We start from the raw sequence: 23,730 nt of genomic DNA, 5'->3' as shown, positions 1-23,730 counted from the left end.
ATAATATGTAATATATATATCAAGCAGATAGACAGACAAATGTATTTTATATACTTTGATAATAATGAATATATCATTTCAATCACTGAAGGAACAATCATTATATTTAATCATATATTAAGTCACAAAATGTTTTATAATTATAAATATTACTAGGGGCCCAGTGCATGAATTTGTGCACCTTGAAAGGAACTGTGGGCCAGAAGGCTGCTGTAGGCACAGGGGCGGGTCTCAGCCCAACCTCGGCACCCCCTCCTGGCCCCTCCCACCACAGCCCCTGGTCACCTGTCTGCCTGCAGCCCTGCTCCCGCCACTACTCCCACACACTGACAGCACCGGTCCAACTCACATCCGCTGAAGGCATGAAGCAATTGGGGCCGGTGCCAGCAGCCCTTCAGGAGCCCCAATTGTCCCTCAGGAGCAAGGGGAGGTGGAGAAGCCCTCAGGGACGATCAGGGCCAGCAGCCGCTGCTCACACCTGCTGATGGTGCCGAATGATTGGGACCAGTGTCAGGCACCAGCAGCGGCTGTGAGCGGGGCTGTCTCCAGCAATGGGTGTGAGAGGTGGCTGCTGGTCCCAATCTCCCCTCAGGGGCAGGGGGAGGTGGAGAAGCCCTGAGGGGCGATTGGGGCTGGAAGCCACTGCTCACACCCACTAATGGCATTGAGCGATTGGGGCCAGCGCCAGGCACCAGCAGTGGGTGCAAGTGGGGCCAGCGCTGGCAGCAGGTGCAAGCACTGGGTGGGACCGTGGCACGTGGGAGCAAAGAATTTTCAGTAACCTCCAAAGGCTCACCCCAATGACAGCAACCAGCGCCCCACCTTGGTCTGGCGCCCCTGCTTACTTACTCCACCATCCTGCCACGGCTGATGCCCGCCACGTTCCGCGCACACCCCCTGGTGGTCAGTGCACATCATAACAACCAGTTGTTCAGTTGCTCTGGTTGTTCCATTGTTCAGTCTATTTGCATATTAGCCTTTTATTATATAGGAATAGAGGCCCAGTGCACAAAATTTGTGCACTAGAGGAGGGGGTCCCTCAGCCCAGCCTGCCCCTTCTCACAGTCTGGGAGCCCTCAAGGATGTCCTCCTGACGGCTTAGTCTGGCCTAAGCCACAGTCTGGCCTCCCTTTCCTGGAGGCAACTGGCTGATCACGGAAAGGCACCATCCCCATAACCCTCTCGCTGTTGCTGCCTCTGGCCTCCCTCTGTAGGAGGCAACCCAGCAATCAGGGGAAGACAATGACTCCATCACGCCTCTGCTGCTGCCACTGTCAGGCATGAGGCTGCCTGACCCTCGGCCTTTGCAGCCACTGTGACTTGCCTGAGCCTCACCTGGCCCTCATTGCCTGAGCCTCAGGCCATCGCAGTGGCAGCGGCCATTGGGGGATTGCCTGAGCTCCGGGCTGGTCCTGGGCAAGCAGCAATGGCCATCAGCAGCTTGCCTGAGCCCCAGGCTGGTCCTAGGCAAACAGCAGCGGCCATTGCATTCCCGATGCTGCAAGTCCCTGCCCACCTGCTGTGCACGCAGCCTGCTGATTGGTCATTACTGTGATGACATCCCAACTAATTTGCATATTACCCTATTATTAGATAGATAATTACAGTTCTAATAACATAAAAACTTATAAATTATTAAATTCAAAAGGTAGTTTTGACTGTAAATAACAAATCAAAAATATTTTATTAAATAATTCCTGAGTGAATGTGGAAGTAGAAAATAAAACTCAAGAACATTTAGAAAGAATAAAAATGAAAACATATGTATATGTGGGTATCAGAATATATGTCTGATGTATGTCAGAATCTGTAGGACACAAAGCAGTGATTGAAGGCAAGTCTACACTTAAACACTTTACCAAACAAAATAAAAGAATATATTTAAATGAATTAATTAAATTATCTGGTTAAAATCTAGATATATAAAACATATTCCAGATAAATGACGTTTGAATAAATAACATTAACTAATGGGGACATAGTAGAAATCTTACCCAAATAACAGTTCAACACAGTAGTAGTTGGACTATATGCCTTCAGACTAAAGAAAAAAAGAACTCTAAACAAATGTTAAATGCTCAGGTCCCTTTCTTAGGAACCTGAATAATACTGAAACTACTTTCTGTACATTATTAGATTAAACATATAAGTAAATATATTGAAGGTAAGGGGACTATTATTGTCTTTGGCAGAGGAAAGTTTTAAGTCTGGAAAGAAAGAAAATAAAATGAATTCTGTCATTGGATTGGAATTAGAGATACGTAGTGTAAACCCATAGTTTTAATATAGCTAGTTAGCTGTATAGATAGCTATAGAAGTGTGTGTGTGTGTGAATGTATTTATCTTGATATGTTTCTAGCTGTGTTTACCAAGAAGATGTAGAAGCAATGACTTCCCTGCACTGATGAGAACATATAGAACCCAGATCTTGACCTCTAATAACATTCTCCATTAAAAGGAACCAGGGCTTCTGGCAAAATAGCTGATTTCAGTGTTAGGACAAGGAAAATACAAGATGAGTCTGAAACACCTCATGCTAGAAGTGAGAAAATCTTTCAGAGAATTATGGAGACATGTATAGAGTGTCCCAGAATTCACGCAAGAAGTAATTTTGATAGAAAACACAGGTTTATAATTAAAAATTGTAAATTTTTTATTGATTCATAAAGTATATAGTATAGGGTTATGTATGGAATAGCACATCGGGTAAATGGCCTCCATGGCTTTGCTGGCACATACACAAAGCCGTGGTCTTCATTGTTCTTCATTGTCCCTGCTCCTGGGCCATAATTGGTACTTGGTAATGCTTATCAAATTGAAGGGATTGAAATCAAAGGGCAACAGATATTAGAATCTGATTCAATAAACCAAGTAAAATTAGGCTTTTATTTTTTGTTGTTGTTGTTGTTAATGCTCGCGCAAAATTCAAATCTTACGTGAATTTTGGGACACCCTATATTAAAATAATGGCATAATGGATTATAACTAATTGAATAAAATAAAAATACATCAATACATATTGATATAAATAAAAAATGAGGGAGAAGAGAAAGCTCTTCCTTTCAGTAGAAATCAAACTAATAAATGAAGAAGAAATGATGGGATTATAAGTTCACCCCAGACAAGAGCAATGATAATAAAAGTGACAATGATCAATGGATGCTAAAAGGAGTAGGTGAAATTTTGAGAAGACATGAGATATTTAATAGTCTCAAAGTAACAAGATATTTATTAATTAAAGTGAAATATTCAGCTCTATAGTGCAAAGAGTTAGCAGAGTCTTCCAAAACCAAGTGATCCAATTAACATCACCAGTAATGAGTGATAGATCAACAACATGTGTCTCCTGATATAATTCCCAGAAAAGATCATCACTTCTGGTAAAGTTGTCTAAGCTGAATCTAATTAAGGGCAAACATCAGAAAAACCCAAATTGAGGGACAGTCTATAAATAACTGGCCTGTATGCTTCTATATAATGAAACACAAAGGACTGAAGAATTTTTCCAGATTAAAAGGAACTAAAGGAACTGAATGGATTAAGAAGTACAAATTGGTAGTTACAAAATAATCATTTGGATGAAGTATAGCAGAGGAAATATAGGGCGTCCCCTAAAAATGTATACATGCTTTGAATAATTATTAATCCCAATGGTTTAAATCTGAAAAGAAACATCAATTGAGCTATCAGCTGTAAAGTGTGCATACATTTTTGGAGAACACCCTGGATAGTCAACAATGTTGTAATAACTATGTATGGAGCCAAGTGGGTACTTGAAATAGCAGAGGGGTCCCTTTATAAAGTTATCTAACCTCTATGCTGGACACCTGAAACTAATACAAAATAATGTTGAATGTCTTAATTGAAAAATAAATTTTTTTAAAAAGAAACAACTGAATGGAACATATGATCCTCGATTTTCTATTATTGGGCAGTTAGACAAATTTGAACAAGGTCTGTAGATTAGGTCATTGTGTCCATGCCAATTGACTGACCTGAGTAATTTTTTTTCTGTGGCTGTTTAAGGGCATGCATTTATACTTAGACATTACGCAATGAACTATTTTTAGATTAAGAAATATGCCTACAATTTACTCTGAAATATTTTGGAAAAATATATATGTATGTGCATATACAGAAAGAGGAAAGAAAGCAAATACAGTAAAAAATGTAACACTTTGAGGAACTTGGTAAGTGTATATTGTATTATTGTTACAATTTTTCAGTAAGACGGAACCTTTGTCTAAATAAATGAATGACTGAATATATGAACAAATAGATAAACAAGTAAAACATATTTTTTTATCAATGTTTTGTCACCTCCACTGCTACCCACTTGTTCCACCAAAGCCTTCTGCCTGGATTGTGGTCTCCCTGCCTCTTTTCAGTCTATTCTTAACTGAGAGGCAGGGTAGTTCTTTGAGAATATAAATCGATGATGTCACTCCTTTGCATCTAACTCTATGGAGGACTTTTCACCTTGTACTGAAATAATACTTTACATATTTTTTTAAATCACTAACCTGTAAATCGCTCAAAGAAAAAAACTACACTTAATTTATACTTGCCTCATTTCCTCTGGCCCATACCTACACACCCATCAGAGTACTGAAACCCCGTAAATGTTAATTTTGGGAAATTAACCTATTTAGCATCAATCATCGGGAAAGCACATGATCGTGCATTTGCTGTGTTCCCATCCATTAGACAAGTTCATTAGTTGTTACATAATAATACCTTAATTTGGTTCACACTGTTGTGATTAAAAGCATTTCACTTTTCCTATCACAGCAGGAAAATGATACAGGGCCTCTGACTTGAATTCCCACTTCCTGCCTTTCTCTGCTGCTTGATTTATCTGAAAATGTGTTTGTGGCACAAGAACATACTCTCTGTTAACAGTTTCTCAGATCTCTAAACAAGTGGTATCTTTCTGATTCCTCTGATCACAAATGCGCCCTGCATCATGGGTGTTTCTGTCCCTGGGACTAAGATTATGCCGGTAGAGGTAAAATAAAGGACCTTGACTATTTACTCATCCAAAGTCCTTCTATCTCCGCTTTTTCAAACCAGAAACCCTTGTTATACTCCTTGAGGACATTAACATAAAACATAAATATAGAATTAGGGGCTTTATTTCATTTTTGCTTTTATAAATTCTTCATTTCCTTATACTCTTGGATCTGATCTTTACCAAGGGCTTACAGCATGTGATTTCCCTGGAATTCGGTCACACTGTGATTCTAATGGTGCCTTCCAGATGACGGCGGCACTTTATATTCTCCCCAGCTCTCGCCTGGATGGTAGAAACACAGAGTCCTCTGGCAAAGTCTCCCTTTTCCCTCCAAACTGGCCCAAGCTCCAAGCAGCTGTATTCCTGCTTCTCTGTTACAGATACAAGTGATCATTATATCTCCTCAGTATGCTCAGACATTTTCAGCGTCCTATTATTCATTCTGCATTTCATGGCTGTGTTTGTGACTATTGACAAGAAATGATTAATTACGGAAGTAGTACCAGATTCGCCATTTGTAAAATATGTGCTTACGCCCACAGTGCACTTGGTAGGGGAGCATAAAGAGCTTTATAGCTTTTGAAGCTCCTTTGTTTCTGTAATGCTGAACAAAGTGGGAGGCATAAGGGCAAAGAAGGGCAGAGTAAAGCCAAAAGGCCACTCAGGGTTATGGGGCAAGGTGTCAACGCATCTGCCACAGTCCCGGTTTATGTGCATCATCTCTGAACACAAAGCTAGTCACTGAACACTTAGAGAATTGAATTTACTTGAAAGGTATAAGTCATTGATAGAAATCTGTGTAGAAATTGATTGAAATAACTATGGCACTAAAATACCAGCCATACCAGTTATATAATAGGTATAAGGAGAATACACATATTAACAATGATTATTTGGAAAGTCAATAAAAGTATATTTTCAAAAATATTTAAATTACACGAAATAGTAAAGATTTGCCTCTATCAATATAGCTATAGATATAGATATAGATATAGATATAGATATAGATATAGATATAGATATAGATATAGATATAGATATAGATATAGATATAGATATAGATATAGATACAGATATATATGTATATGTATATGTATATGTATATATATACACACACACTTTCTAAAAAACAAAACTTATTTCACAGTAATATAGGGATAGTTAAATTAGTTAGATCAAGTGATTTTAATATCACTGTATCAGAGATATAGAGTATTCTTATTTAACAATATTAAATAACATTAATTCAGCATATTTAAATTTTATAAAATACACATTAAATTTAAACTCTTGGTTTAAGGCACTTGATGTAAAATTGAGACTGGATCATCAGGATATATGTAGTGTCCACAAAGGTACAGGAGGAGACGAAAGCATGCAAACACATTAGAAAGTACTAGTGAACAACCTGGCTCTTAATTTTGCTGAACTGAAAACCCTTTCCAGGCTTTATAGCACATGCTGGGCTATAGTATAGCTCTGCTGCATGGACTAGTGATTGATTGTGAAGAGGCAGAGAAGATACTTCCTACACCCACCACCATCCACCCACTGACCCCGAGTCCTATAGCCTAGACTCAGACATTGAAAGGAGTGTGGTTCAAGTCCCATGAGCTGAGGCAAAATATAAAGCACACTGCTCTGCTCCCTGGTGCTCTAGGCTTCTTATGCTGTCCTATGTTCCACAATTTTCCTCCCATCAGAATGGCAAACCTCAGAGAAAATATGGCAAAGACATGATGGTTTGGTGGAACCTGAGAACTGAAAAGGAGCAACTTGGGTACAATAGTGAGCTCACCTCCCTAGTCTCACGCCATCATCCAACCCCGGGCAGGTACTGAAATTGCAGAAAACAATCGGGAAGAAAGCAGGAAAACTGCACACCATTGACAATGAATGAACTGAAAGAAGACAGTCATGAATTGTACCATTAGGAGAATCACAATAAACTTCAGGAAGTGCTGATTTCCCCGGACAAAGAGAGAAAAAATAAAATAATATTCAACTAGTTTGAATGTAAAATGAAGAAACCAAAGCCAAACTAAAGTTTAAAAAATTGTCCAAAATTATGTCAAATAACTTAAATATCAATTACAAATTACATAAAAAAATTATTAATTATAGTTTGCATGTCAAAAATATGCTTACCGGATATATAAAACACTTCAAAAACTTAATAGTTACCTATTAAAACATTAAGATAACTTTACCCTAAGGCTAAAATAAAAGTGATAAGACTGTGGCAAAGCAGATACACTGTATTGCTCAAGGTAGTGCCTAAGTAGCTATGGTTAACCTTTTATAAAGCCTTTGTAAATATGATTTAAATGCTCTGTTAAAATATAGATTAAACAGCCTATAAGTGTATCTCAATGAAATGAGTTGATAGGTGTGAAAAAGCAGCTGCACGGATGTTTTTGCAATGTGGTTTAGAGTAGCAAATACACAAGAAACAATCCAAATATCCATTAGCAAGAGACTGTGCAAGCAAACAGTGATTCACTTATATAATGGATTATAATGTATCCTCTGATAATGAAACGAGAATGCCTCTATAATAATATATTTGCCAACTACACCCCCCCCCAAAAAGAGACAAATTTTAAAAGGTTTGGGGGAAACCCAAGAACCAATGGGAACTAAATGATGTCAAACTCCTGCTAGAAAGAGTCTGGTTGGGACACTGCCTTTGGTAAATTTCGGCTCAACAATACTTTAACTACAAATAATGGGCTACCTGATCCTCTGTCTTTGCATTACTACCCCCAAATTCACAGTTCTGTGTGGATGTGGCTGTGTGCTATCTTCCTGGAAGCCACCGAAACAAACCAACAAACTTAACAAAAACAGGCAAACAAAAAGCCTCGGACCCTTTCCGCCAGGTTCTGTGTGGATGTGGCTGTGTGCTATCTTCCTGGAAACCACCGAAACAAACCAACAAACTTAACAAAAAACAGGCAAACAAAAAGCCTCGGACTCTTTCTGCCAACCTCCCACCAAGTTTCATGTGTACATTGTTGGTTTTTCCAGAATGAGAATGTTTCTCAGGTGCTTGGCAGTCACATAAACCACAAATGGTCATTTCCTTATAAACTTAGTTTGTTCTATGACTCAATTTGAAATTTTTGCCTTTAAAAATATAGAATGCAAAACTGCCACAGACTATGTCTGATTTTACTTCCGTTAATTTAAAATTCAGGGGACCTGTTATGTCATGAAGAAAGGAGTGTACACAAGAAGGCTTGCCTTATCTTTTGATATTTCCTTTAGTGAATGAAAGGTTTGAGCATAATTAATGGTTAAAAAACACCATTTTATGTATGGAGCACTTATGGTTATTCATTAGAAATACACTTTAATTAGTTAATAATTTTCTGGTACTGGGGGTATATATAATAAGAGGTGGCCTGTTATCTTGGACTGATAAAACCCACCATAGGATACCAGAAATACTTGTCAAAAATGTTGCACTTAATTTCTAGTTTCATCAGTGGTACCTAAAAATTATAATTAACATGTAGTGCTACAATGGATTCAAAGTAAAGATGATCTTGAAGTAGAGCCAAGTAATCACTATTGAAGCATTAATTGTTTGAATGTACAGGAGACTACAAGCAATTAGGAGACTATGAGCAAATAAAATTAGGAGACTATAAGCAAAATAGGTCAAATAAGCATGCATTGATGCAATGGATAACAGTCACTGAGTCCTTTAAAGTGATAGCAACACTGGGTGAAGCAATTCATAATGGAATTTTTCATATTACATATCATTTAACCCATCAACCAAAGAAACAGAGCTACAAATCCCCAACAGACTTGCCAGTAGTATTCTCAGCTACCAATTAGGGGAATTTAACTTCCAAATACATACTCCCAGTGTTAACACTGTGATTTAATTATTATTATTTCTATTTAAAAAGAGAATGCTGAACTTCACAGGTATTAAATTTCATGCCTTATTACACACAATCAGGAAGTCACAAAACCTGTATTTAAACTCCATTCTGTCTGATTTCAAAGTCTATATATTCTCTACATTATACTCAGGGCAGAAAGGGCTGAAGGCAATGCACTGGGGTTTCCTTTGGGTTAAATGCATTCTATGGTAAGTACCCTCAATATTCTTACACAATAATACTATACCATGTTCATTCCAATAGTTCCAAAAGTTTATTTTTTCCAAAAGACCAGACTTAGGTCCTATTGCATAAAAAAAGGTGATATCCATAAATGTTAAACTAAATAGTTATGTTTAACCATACATTAATCTTTTCTCTAAAATACATTGTGATAAATGAGGCAAGGTGAGGAAGTTGAACTTGATTTAGAAGATTTTTATTTTATTTGAAATAGTATCAAACTCAGTGTCATAGACAGATGCCTATAAATGCCTTTTGAACATCACATTTAATTTAATGAAATGTTAAAATAGAGATAGCATGCAGCAGTAAAGGCACATGGACTTTGAGGCTAGAAGAATCAAGGTTATAGTCTCAAGACTGCCACTTACAGCTGTAGACTTTTAAAAATGTTATTTAATATCTCTGATCTTCAGAGATGTGTTGGTGAAAAATATATAATATTTTCTATAATGTGGTGAAAATATTCACTAACTTGAAATTCTATGGGTGATAAGTATAATAATGTTCTAAAATGCCTGAAAGAATACATATGAGCTATTCTTATTAAAGCTAGTATTAAAGAACATAAGAGGAACTGAGCTGTCTGTATCTATTATATCTACACTTAATACCTTAGATTATGATTTCTTTCCTAATAACACAAATACTCTAAAATTGGTACAAATAACCCATTTCAACAAGGAAATACAAATTGGGTAAGCATATGAGGAAAGTTTTTGAGAAGATTTAGCCCATGTTATTTTTATTCAAAAGAAAAATTTTCACCCCAGTATTTTCTTTTTTTTTAAATATATTTTATTGATTTTTTACAGAGAGGAAGGGAGAGATACAGAGAGCTAGAAACATTGCTGCCTCCTGCACACTCCCCACTGGGGATGTGCCCACAACCAAGGCACATGCCCTTGACTAGAATCGAACCCGGGACCCTTGAGTCCACAGGCCGATGCTCTATCCACTGAGCCAAACTAGTCAGGGCCCAGTATTTTCTTTTAGTTTTTTCCCTCCAGTCCTAAAATTCACTTCAATCTGTACAATTCAATATAAAAGACAGGGTAAAGGGGTGTCTTAACTATGACAAAAGGGAAGTGTTGTCAAAAATGTTTAAGTTGCCCGGCTGGTGTTGCTCAGTGGTTGAGCATTGACCTATGAATGAGGAAGTCACAGTTTGATTCTCGGTCAGGGCACATGCCCAGGTTTCAGCCTGATCCCTGGTAGGGGACATGCAAGAGGAAGCCAGTCAATGATTCTCTCTTATCATTGATGTTTCTATTCCTCTTTCTTCCTCTCTAAAATCAATAAAAATCTATATTTTTTAAAAAAATGTTTAAGTTATACTAACCCCTGGTTAGAAATTTTGCTTATTCTTATGCCCTCTTCCAAACACAACTTTACATCTTTATTGGGTTAAACTTAAATGAAATACATGATTATGAAGGAATTATTTGCATCTCTTAAAAATTTCAATAATTTCATAAAATTAACCTATCTGCATGTTTCAGTTAGAATCACACAAGAAACTGTAATAAGAGGGAAGTTTATATCATTATAGGCCTATCTCATGAAACAAGAAAAAAATCAAATAAAGTAAATGCCTTTACATCTTAAAAACTAGAAAAAGAAGAACAAAAGCAGCCTAAAATCAGCAGAAAAAGGAAATAATAAAAATAGAGCAGAACTGAATGAAATACCGAACAAAATGACTATATAAATTAATACAACAAACAGTTAGATTTTTTAAAAGATTACATTCAAAACTGACAAACCCTTGGCTAGATTCATCAAGCAAAAATTTTATGTAGTGTATAAGATATGTAAAGAAATGCATTTTATTCGTTAAATAACAATACTGTGAATATTTATACTAAATTGATTTAATATTTGATCATTTTATTGTATTAAAATATTTAATTTATGAAAACCTGGATTTTTCAGATAAAAGACTTCTGTATAAAAAACAAAAAAAAATCTGATTGGTGGTCCCCCCCATCTATCTTACCCTTCTTCCCTCCCTCCCTTTCTTCTATATCTATTTGAGAACCTATTATGCAATCATTTTGAAATCAGAAAAGAAAGCTCAGAATTTCATGATAAGCAAATATTAGTAGGCAAACAACTCTAATAGGTTGTGACAGCTGCTAGAAGAATATCTAAAATATATTAAGTTCTTATATGTATCAGTCAATCTTTTCAGCATTTTACATGATTAATCATTCAGTCAAATTGTACCCTTATGAAATGACTACTAGTATTCACATTTTACAAATGAAGAAATTGAAACACAGAGATTTTAGACAATGAATGCCAAGGCCACACTGCTCATAAGCACCAGAATTAGGGTTTGAATGCAGGCATAATGACCATGCACTATTACTGCGCTATAATCTCTGACATAAATACAACCTAACATACGATGTAAGCCTAGGATTCTATAGAAGCAATTAAATACATTTATTTTTTGAACATATCTGCTTGTATCACATTATTGAAGCTATTAGTTATTACATAAAGAACCAGCAAATGTGTAAGACTTATCTTTTTTGAAAAAAAAAAAGAGTTTCACTTGTCAAGTTCAATATTTTAAGTATTTTATTTAAAAAAATCGCTAATTCCATGTGGTACAAAGTTTTCTTTGTTGCCTCTTGGGACATCTAATCCAGAGTGGAAAAAATGGGGAGTTGTTTCGAAAAGGTGAAATAAGACTTTAAGAAGTAAATTTAACAGTTGAAGGGGGTACAGTATGTTGGTAGATAAAATAGTAAAGAAAAAGTCTTAAAAAAAAGATCTTTGCAAAATAGTGGTTAATTTCACATAGTTAGTGAATACGTGTTTAAAACTGATGCTAGCTGACATTTATTGAGTGCGGGAGCAGGAAGCTTTTGCGGAGGATTTGTGCAATATGAAGGTCATTGGAGCAAGATCTCCAAAGCCAGCTGTATCCCAATATATGGATGACAATGTAATGAGGCTTTCTTTGAGTACTGCAATGTATTATTGCAATTTGGAGCACTTTGAATATTTTTAAGCTGGTTAATTTTATTGCAAACTAGTCCTATGCAGTTTATAACATTCAGAATCTTTTGTAATGAGTCAGGGAATAACCAAGAAAATGTTTCACAGAATTTCACACTGTATTTCAGCGAAATATTCTTTTAAAGTTGGCCTTAAAGATGAGTTATGCTTTTTCTCCACAAACATAAGTTATTCTAATATGCTGACATTTTATGTAATGACAAATATTTGTCAACCGTGTGCTGTAAGCAGATATTTTTGAAAATAATATTACAATTAATCATCCCATCAAAGTAAAGGTAACATTTTAACTGAACAAAAAAAGGAACCATTTTTAAAAAAACTTGCTCTATAGAACATTTGTTTGAAAGTCTTTCCTCTGCCACATCTACGAGGGCAATCACCTGTAAAAGCTTTGGAATAAAATTCTTTTTTTAAATGTAGGAACAGAATTTTTTACTTTGAAAATATTTTAAAACTACTTCTGATTGGTTTATAAGACCAACTGGTTGATGTAAAATAAGAGAAATACCTAGCAAACTTTTAAAAAAATTCCTTTGCATCATTGGTGGGTAAATTTGACAATCCGGAATCTAACTGATAGCTATAGACCATGATTTTCTTTTTCCCTTTAGGGTTCTCTATCTTTGCAAGGGACCATTGGTAACTTTGATGGTTCCTAAACACAAGCAGAGATCTGACTTGTGAAGCATTTAATTATAGTGTTAAAACAGTATTTTTGAAAATATAAGCACATTGAATCATCTTTTTTTTCTTCACTGAAATCTCATTTCAACACTTCTAATTTTTCAGTGAGAAGCAACAAAACACTGGAGGCCATAATATAAGAACATAGAATTGAGCCTGCTTCCTGACTTTGCTACCAGCCAGTCGGCCAACCTTGGGCAACTTAGTTCACTCTTCTAACCTTTGTTTTTCCAATTCCTAATATAGATAATAATAGTAATTCCAGTAATGATTAATGGATGGTATAAGTAAAGTGTAGGTATTAAATAAGTCTTAATCAGAAAATTACCTCTTGGAATAGTGGGCTTTGGCACAAAATGCCAAAACTATAGTTACACTGAGTATATAGCGATTACTACAACATTTTAAAATAATTTATCTCTATGCTTGCTTTTTAGTAGACTATGTGTTCATTGAGCGCAGGGACTCTGTTACAGTCAACAATGCAGAAGCCAGAATGTTGCCTGCCACCAAGATCGTCGATAAGTATTACTAAGTTGAATGTGGCTGAGGATTAAAACCCAGAGAGAAAAGGTGCAAGCTCTGACCTTGTTTCCATCTTCTGGCATATGAATCATGCCAGACTCCTCTGAGAGTTCACCAGATTCCCATCTCAGGAAACCAACAGGCCTATGTAGGGTGCAGGCAGAAGTATGGAGTGGACAATGGATTAGGTACCAGACAGGATTCAAGAGTTTAACTTTTTTGGTGAGTTCTTAGTTCTGCTTTATAGAAACTCAGAGTGATCAGTTACTGAATCTTTTGGTTAAAGTTAAGTCAGGAAAACGCCATATGTTGAACAAGAACAGTTAGTCTAGGGAGCAAAGCATGGCCACCAAAGGCAGTCCAGGACATGAACTCTGTGTCTGATTCATAGCAAGAGAATAGATGTCAGCAACTCTGACCATTGCCAACCCAGCTCTGAACAGCTCACAGGTGTATTACTCGTTCTAGTCTATGCTTTACTGCACTCTGAGCACATCCTTACCATATATATATCTCAAAAGCCTTGATATTTTCACTGGACTTATGAATGACTAAAAATTTCATTGCATTTATTTTAAATTGGCTTTCAAATCACAGATGTATATTGGGATTTTTCATGTTGCTTTCTGGGGGGGCATCACAAGTTTTCATTAAATACTATATTATGCATCATATCTGGCAATAATAAATCTTATATTTCAATTTTAATAATGAAATAATCTTACTGTTTCATAACTTTGAGGAAAAGTACCGCATGTAGTCCGGCTAAGCTGAGTAATTTCATGGGTTTCCAAACTGCAAGCTATTTAATAGCCTCTCTTTTGTAATTATAGAAATTTATATCCCTCTCCTCATCTCCCACAAAACCCAGAGCTGATCTGTACAGCTGACTCAGAGACTGACTTAGAGGTTGGCACATTCATCATTTTTGACAAGAAGCTGTTAGATTAGGTAAATGATTTAAGACTAGTATATGTTTGGGAATGGGAGAAAGAAGCTTAAAACTAATTTATAGGAATATAATCCACTGGTCATTTTCATGTTTCATCAAAAATATTTTAGAGGATGTCTCAATACTAATTGATCCCATTAAGGTGACAAAATGTACTGTTCTTGCTTTACTAAGAAGAGAAGAAAGTCATTCATCTCCTGTTCGGTTCAGATTTTAGTATAACCTGAAAGTTTACAATTTTCCAAATAATTAACATAATCTTAAAGTTATAAAAAAAGATTGGCATACTATGGGTTCAGTTGATGTTACAAGTCAAATAACATCAGTATGTTGTGCATTTTTTATCATATCATAGAAGGAACTATAGCTATCCTGGTTACCCTTTTCAATATGTCATAATATGCAACTATAACAATTAATTCACATTTAACTCCTTCATGAACCATTGAGATACTAACAGCTAATAATTCTATATTATGTAAACAACATATAACATGTACATTTTTAAAACTATGTGTACAAAATGAATTTTTAAAAATCTGGTTATGTTGCCGAAACCGGTTTGGCTCAGTGGATAGAGCATCGGCCTGCGGACTGAAAGGTCCCAGGTTCGATTCCGGTCAAGGGCATGTACCTGGGTTGCGGGCACATCCCCAGTGGGAGATGTGCAGGAGGCAGCTGATTGATGTTTCTCTCTCATTGATGTTTCTAACTCTCTATCTCTCTCCCTTCCTCCCTGTAAAAAATCAATAAAATATAAAAAAAAATCTGGTTATGTCAAGATTTTCTGTTTTGTGTTTTAAATACTGAGGTACATCTAAAACAAAATCACTAGTAGTGCCAAATGCAACTTTAGTGAAATGAGTCTGTTTAATTCTAGAGTTGTTTTCACACGTTATTTGTAAATTTGTATATGATTATTTTATTTAACACCCTGCCTTGTCTAATTATCAATATACTAAACAGGGTGACTTTCCCTTTGTTTTATATACTAAATCTATATTACAGATGCCAATTTAAATATATATATATCCATCAGGTTTGAAAACATTTTCAGAAAATAAACACATTACATGGACTTTATTTCTAATTATTGATACATTTACCATTATTTATAATATTTTATTTATACCAAAATATTTTAGAGAGTTTTCTTAGTATTAATAAATATAAAGCTAGTATGCATACTAAAAATAAAATTACAAAAATAATTTTAACATTATATATTTTAATTTGTGATTAAACCAGTTAAAGTATATATTAATATTGATTAAACTAATGTTCTTTGGATTCACAATCTTTCCATGCACCTCTTAAATATCCATATGCTCCTCTATGCTAATGGCCCTGTGCAGGCTGAGTCCCTCTTTTTGCCTGTCTCAGAGCTACTGTGGGAAATAAAAACAGTACATAGAGAGCTCCCAGCACTAGGTAGGAAGGTCAGCGTCAATAAAAAACTCCATGCACTTAAGGCAGATTTATGAGAAGCAAGTTCTCATAATAAGGACAGTTGTACGTACTTCCAAGTATTAGTGCTTTAGTTTTGTACACGAGAGAAAGTACATAAGAGACACACTTTCTGAGAACACTCCGTTAAAGCACTTTGAGAGACAGGAAAGAAAAAACTGAAATTAAGAGAAAATGAACATAAAATTTAGGTCACTGCTAAATGAATATTTTCCCTATGAGTTTCCCCTTACCAATTGCTTTTATATGCACTTCACATCTAAGTGTTTGGATTAAATGCATCTAAAATCTTGCTTTTCCATTGATGCTCCATTAGCAGAAGTGAACTCTACTGCATCAGGGCCCAAGCTATTTTTAAAAGGCTGTGGGATCTTTGTACCCCACAACAAATCACTGTGCTTTTATTCTTGAGAGCTTGTTTGGAGGTTCTAGCAGGGGAGCGCAGCTACTCGTATACCCTTGACCGAAGACCGGTCCTCTCCTTGGGGGGGAAGGTCGTCCTCTTCCACCGAGCGCGCAGCTTCGGGAGGGACGCACATGGATCGGTGAGGGAGGAGGGGGACACCCGCCTAGCCAGCCAGATCAGCCAAATCAACCCTGGCGATCAATGGGGTGACAGATGTCGCAGCCAGATCGCCCTCACATCCAGTGCTTTTATTCTTTAGTCAGTTTCCACAGTGTGCTCTTGACTCCTGCCTCCTCAGAATCTAAAGCTCTGCAACAGGTGAAGTTGGTGTCTAAGGCACTTGCAGCTCTAAGGACTTCTTGTTCTCTGTTCATCCTGAATACATTTGCCTTAGAGGACTAAACAGAGCCCCTCGGACTGAACTTGGGTCCCTGTTCACACCATCTGCATGTCATCATCATACTCCCTTATTGATGTCAATCCTATGTTGTATAAGGGAAGACAAATGGGGGAAATCATAGTTGCATTTTCTTACTAACCTAGGAACCAGATACTGTGGATATCTCTTTCTTTTTCCTATGGTCTCCTGGAGTCTTGGTTTTCTTCATTATTTTCATTAAATGTTGCTAAGAATGAATATGGAGATCCTCCTGTTTTGCATATCTTGGCATACCTCAAATTACTAAAATCTGTGCTCAATAAGCATCTCGATCATCTCTCCTCTTTCCTGCATTTTCACCTTCTTTCTTTCCCCCTACTTTCCCCCTTAATCAAATAAGCATGTTGTCTTATATCTGAACAAAGGAGGAGCCTTTATCTGACCCTAGAGCTACAATCTTTTCTCCTCTTCATCTTCACAGCTAAACTATTTGAAAATGTAGTCCCCACATTTCATATCCATTTCTTCACATCTAAATGTCTCTCCAAGCCACAGTAATCCAGGACTGTCCAGTTTTAGCACTGAAAATCCCATGGCCCAGGAAACCCCTCAGTCCTAGAAAACCTGGGATAATTATTCGCCCTGCCCTAAATCCCCCCTCCTCCTATAATCTCCAGCTATAATCACTTCAAATTCTGAAGTTAAATCCTTTATATTTAATCCACTAATTTGTTTTCACAATCACCTAGTTCAAATGCTCATCTGCCTCTAGCCTGTTATACTAGCCTCCACAATGACACTGATTCCCTCATCCTACTATCAATCTTTCTAAAAGGCAAATCTGATTCTGTTACCCCGCACAGCAGTATAACACTTCAATCAGCTACTCATGACCCTGTATTTGCCCATCTGTATACCCTTGCCTGACATTTCTTTCTTCTTCCTTAAGTTCTATTCAAACATATTATTACTCCCACAATACACTATTGTAGCATCACCCTTCATGGCTTTGTACATGTGCTGCTCTTTCCTGCAATCTACCTTTCTCAAAATTACCTGATATATTCTACTGACCTGCCAAATCTCAGCTCAGGAAAGCACAGCCTACTCTTGGAAGCCATCCACACTCTTCCAAGCAGATGAGGGTCCTCCTGCTTGCTTTTCTGCTGTACCTTGTATATTCTTTTATTTTAACACATACCTCATAATCTTTTTCTTCCTTCCCTATTTAATTACACTTAAGGAGAGGCACTCTATGTTTCCCTTTCATATGGGCGGCACCAGCAGCATTTCTATTTCAATAAATAATTGAAATAATGTTTAATGAAGTAATGAAATTATTTTTATAGCCCTTACATTTCAGAGGCAGGATAGATAAGAGTACATCAACAGGATCTTTTAAATAGAAACTTACAACCTGCCCTTGCACAATGACTTTGTAAGTTGTATTCATTACCCCGAAGAGTGACTAAGAGTCTCTGGGTTTAATAAAACTGGGAAAAACTTGACAATTTTCTTACCGTCCTTGCATCCCATATAGACAGGGACTTATCTGCAGAAGCTGTGAGAAGCGTGTTGGAGCAAGGAAAGAACTCAATGCTGTTGACGGAGTCTGTATGTCCATACAAAGTGCATCGGCATCTTTCACTGTAGAGAGAGAAATTAAGAGTTAAAATTGGAGTTAGCACCTATGTGTTCCTTATGCTGTCTAATTGTATAGAACAATGTTGATAAAACAGTTTAAATATCTAAGGTATAAAGTAGTTTAAATGGCAAAATGTACAAGAACAATATTTTTTTAAAAAATATTTTATTGATTTTTTACAGAGAGGAAGGGAGAGAGATAGTTAGAAACATCAATGAAAGAGAAACATCGATCAGCTGCCTCCTGTATACCTCCCACTGGGGATCCCACAACCACTCCTGTATACCTCCCACTGGGGATGTGCCCACAACCAAGGCACATGCTCTTGACCAGAATCAAACCTGGGACCTTTCAGTCTGTAGGCCAATGCTCTATCCACTGAGCCAAACCAGTTAGGGCAAGAACAATATTTGTTTTAATTCTAAAACTACCTTACATTCTAAGCACTTTATAAATTAGTAGCATGAACCTGACTAAATTTAAATTATCTTTAATTTAAAAAGTCACTTGCTAAAGCCATCTTTATACTATCTAATTTATTCCTTATCATGAATGACTACATAGAAATTGTTCCCATATCATAAACGAATATGCTGAGAAAAGAAAACAGTCCACTAACATGTTAAGAACAGATAAACTGCTTTAAATCTTTTTTGTTTCTTTCCCCCTCAACTTTAACTGTGCATTTGAATCGCCTGAGATACTTTTAGCCCATACTTAGCCTCAAGGCCCACATATTCTATTTCAATTGGTCTGAGATGGAGCCTCAGTATTAGTGTGAATTAATGTCCCCTCTTGGTGATTATAATTTGCCTTCAGGGATGAGAATCTAAACCAATGGTTTTCAAAGGGTTTTACACAGGCCGACAGCATCAGCATTTCTTGGGAAGATATCAAAATGCAAATTCTCCAGACTCATCCTCTGGGATTGAGGCCCAGAGACCTGTTTTAAGAAGCTCTCTATGTAATTCTGATTCAGGCTACAGTTTGAGGACCACTGATCCAAACTGTTAGAAATAACTTAAAAGAAAAGACAACTGCAGTTTTGCCTCCCCCCGCCCCATTTTATGAAAGGGCTGTTCTTACTGAAACAGGGTATATACACAGCACTATCACTCTTCATTTGTAATGTTTGATTGCTTTTAATTAACTTTATTTATAAACCCATTTTAAAAATTGACAAAGAGTGGATATAAGGTAACTAATAATACTGTGAACAGATGAGTCAATATAAGTACATTTTTAATATGATGACCCATTAGTTAAGCTCTGATCAGTATAATACTTTTTTAAAAAACTCTTTATTGTTTAAAATATTACATTTAGTATTACATATATCTCCTTTTCCCCCCATTGGCCTCTCCCAGGCCATCCCCACTCCCCAGCACATGACCTCACCCCACTAGTGTCTGTGTCCATTGGTTATGCTTATATGCATGCATACAAATCCTTTGGTTGATCTTTTATGCCCCCCGCCACCTTAAGAACTTAAATAGACTTTTCAAAAGTGGACATACAGAAGGCCCAGAGACACATGAAAACATACTCAAAGTCACTAATCATTTGAGAGGTGGAAAACAAGACAACAATGAGATACCATCTCACACCTGTCAGAATGGCTATCATCAACAATTTGACAAACGACAAGTGCTGACAAGGATGTGGAGAAAAACGAACCCTCGTCTACTGCTGGTGGGAATGCAGACTGGTGCAGCCACTGTGGAAAATAGTACGGAGTTTCCTCAAAAAACTAAAAATGGGACTCCCATTTGACCCAGTAATCCCACTTCTAAGAATATATCCCAAGTATAATACTTTTTGTCTGAATTATTGATAACATTAATTAGTTAATTTCTGATGCACTATATGTCCTTCCATAGAATTGGGTTTATATTCATTTATTCTTCAATTTTTGAAATTCTTCATAAGTTCTGGTTCCTTTTATTATGACAGCTATCTTCTAAAGATGAATGGCAAAAGAAGGGAAATGAACTTAGGTTATCACTAATTTCTAACCGTATTTATTGTCTTTCACAAAGACATATCACCAAGTATGTTACTGACTTGTTCCCTGAAGTGCATCTCTCTTCCAATTTTGTATTTTAAAGTATAGATGTAGCTGTTGTAATACCTTCATGACAGCCTGTATTTTCATTGTAAATGCTCCTGATCCCCTACCACCCTCCATCTGCCTCACCTATGGAATCTTCTTTATCTCCATTATCTAACAATAGGAATGTCTCGTTAGGATTTACATTTCTAATTCCAATAGAGTAACCCCTTACTGTACTGCTCCTCTCACCAGAAACAACTATAAAATTACACATATTGTATAAGGCAACTGTTGCTGGTATTGAACTAAACACAGTGCAGTTTGGAAATCCCTTAATGAAGGGAAAAACAACATGAGTGCCATGGCCTCTGTGTTTTCGGCTTGGAAGCACTTCCCCCTATCAGCTGCAGTGATGGAAGGAAGCCCGTTAGAACTAAAGTCTCACTGAGCCCACGGGCAGTGAAAACAGTCTGGTTGCTGAATGCCTGAATTTGCAGGGTAGGGAACTTGAGCAAAAGAGGCTGCACTGGGAATGGCAGTAGTTTGTGTGAGGATTTATTATGAATCATCAGCCAAGGTCTAGAGGGCATTTCTACAGAAGTTTCCAGGAGCCTAGAAGAGATTTCCTCTCTGTAGGTGAGAACTGTCATAGACCAGGCACTGCGGGAAGACATTGGACTTTAATGCCAAGCGGAGTGGAGAGAACTTACTGAGTACCTCACACTTTCAGTTGGGACTGCAGAAAGATTCCACCCTAGAAGCAAGAGTCAAATTCATGAATTAAGTTCAAAACTCAAATAAACTTTTCTGACCAAAGAATAAAACCAACCTTTAGGGCAAAAATAACTTGCCTAAAATTTAACTGATTGCTAAAACAGAATTCACTACCTTTCATGGAAAGACCACCTAACACAGGCTCCCTACAATTTGCAATGAACAATATTTAGCATATAATTTTTAAATAATTGATACTGTAACTGCTCAGAAATTTCATTTCTTTAATATGACCTTTTATCCTTTTCTTCCTTTTGATTCAAACTGGCCTCATCTAGCACCCTGATTCGCCTGCCTCTTTGTCCCTGCACATAACTCCCTTAGTTATTAAGCTCTCGGGACAATGACAAAGCCTTGACCATAGAGACAGAGTTCTAATAAAATTAGAGATGACATTTAGGCCTCAGTTCTATTTCAGATCCAAAATGACCCCACTGACCACATCTTTGTGAAATCAGATGAAGTAACACCATGGCTGACATCAGGACCAGATGCACTGATCAACTACTCCCTACCCTAGTGTTGACCAATCAGTAGAGACCACAACTGTGACTATGACCCTAACTCCCTTAGTCACCATGAATAATGATTGTTCCCCTATATAAACCCATCCCTTAGAAGCCATTGGGGAGCCAGATCTTTGAACATTAGCTCACTTTGACTCTGGGTGTGGTGCCATTTTCTCAACTAATAAACTTCTACTTTCTTTGCTGAAAACTCCTGTTCCCATCTTATTTGGCTTTGACACATGCAGGCAAATGGACCCCAGTAGTTAGTAATACTACACATGTGAAGAGGTTGAAAATTTTTTTTTATATATTTGTGAATAACTGAATATTTATAGTAATCCTATTCTTGTCAAGTTTGTTTTTCATACACACATGGATCAAGTTACATACAGGTTCACAGAGAGAAAGAGAATCTTTAATATTTGGAATAGCTATTCCATTGACATATATGTCTTCTGCTTTCTCAAGGCATGAAATATATAGCTGCTGGGAGGTGTTTTATGTTTAATTAAAAGGAAATAAAAAGAAAAGAAAACACAAAGATAGACAAAATTTCATAAAAATTTAACAAAATCAAGCAAGATAATATAAAGCGATACAGATTATTGCAATAAAAAAGAAAGATATATGTGAACAGCATCAGAAAAATATTAAAGTATGGTTCATATTTCTAACCTCCTATGAGCAATTACTGAAATAAAAGTTCCATCTGTGACAAAATCAAGCAATACACTTTGGAAGTGGTTGATTAGTAGCAACTTATTAAAAGGCCATATTTATTAAATAGAATAAAACTAAATAGGATTTTTATTATTTTTAAAGGAAAATGCAACAGTATTATGAGTATACTTATGTCATCACAATAAAGACCTAAGAAATACAAATACACAGGAAATACACAGTCTAAGTAATGTCTGTCCTTATGTATTATATGCACTACTGAGAAGGAAAAAAAAATGGTGCACATTCACAATTTATATTCGGGGTTTGTCTGTTATCATTAAAACCTAATTCAATTATTTTGGAGTGATTATTCATTTAAGGTGGTGCGGTAGATGAAGCAATTTCTCAATTATACATTAAAGTTCACATAGCTTCCCAAATGAAAAGGAAAGGATGGGTTTTCTTATAACTTAAGGGAAGAAAGAACTGCTCAAGGGGGAAAGAAATCGGCTGCAGAGTCACTGGCTAAAGGTGGGGGCATTCCAGGCAGAGGAGTTGCAAGAGCAGGCTTGTGAGAGATTAATTAGCTGCCAGAGAAGGAAGTCCTACTCAGAATTCCTTTGCAAGGTGAAAATGGACTAAAGTGATGGAGCATGACAGCACCGTAAGAAATGGAAGTGATTTGTACATTTCCATCAAAAACATAAACACTGAAGCTTGATGCAATTTTCTCTCTGTTGCCCTGTCTGCTGGTTTCCTATCATTTTTGTAGGCAGAAGTTAGTTCACAAGCAATAGCTCATTCTTCACTTACCTCCTGCCTTTTTTTATTTCCCTTTGTCTCCTCTATTTTCTTTCCCTGCCCCCTTGATTTAATTTATTATTCTAGTAACCGAATGATGGATATTTTTCTGAACTTTCCACTCGCTGTAAAACAAAGCTATCTATTCTTCTAGAGCAGTTACATTTTCATTTAAAATGCATTTCCCATACATATGTTAACTCATAAGACTTCACCATTTCTCCTTTGTGAGGCATTCAATTTTAGAGTTTTTATTTTATTTTTTGGTGTGTTTGTCAACACTGTAATATTGAATATGAAACCGTACCTTTAAATTTAAGGCTTGTATGAATTTAGAGATCAATAAAATGTGGTTAATGGAATTATGGAACATTTACAAAAGGCAGCAGCAATATATGTTTAAGTAAATATGAAGAAAAGGGCCCAACATATCTATCCTTATTTTGAAAAAATGAACTGGAATTCATTATCTTATTAACCCTTAGTAAGACCTGGATTTTAAATAGTATTTGTATAATTGAGCCAACATACAATGATAAAATATTTCATGGGGTTTATCTTTACGAAATACTATCTAAAATAAACATAAGTGAAACCTATTTAAATCCTCATATTGCAATTCGTAACATTCAAGTTCAGTGAGGGATCCCTCCCGTCTCTGGATTGTTTAATATATATAT

At 36.5% G+C, this 23,730-nt stretch overlaps 1 protein-coding gene across 1 annotated transcript in view; it reads right to left on the bottom strand.

Annotated features, from left to right (window-relative positions):
* The window catches only part of SPAG16 (sperm associated antigen 16), a 638,516-nt gene that overhangs the window by 263,308 nt on the left and 351,478 nt on the right, over nt 1–23,730 (bottom strand). Inside the window, exon 13 of the mRNA XM_005882297.2 lies at nt 18,126–18,252. Within this exon, the coding sequence (XP_005882359.1) occupies nt 18,126–18,252 (127 nt within the window). The remainder of the gene's footprint in view (nt 1–18,125; nt 18,253–23,730) is intronic.

Source organism: Myotis brandtii, unplaced genomic scaffold, assembly GCF_000412655.1.
Source record: "Myotis brandtii unplaced genomic scaffold, ASM41265v1 scaffold702, whole genome shotgun sequence".
Taxonomy (NCBI): Eukaryota; Metazoa; Chordata; class Mammalia; order Chiroptera; family Vespertilionidae; genus Myotis; species Myotis brandtii.
Note: the sequence above shows the minus strand (reverse complement) of the source record. Positions and strands in the feature narration are given on the sequence as shown.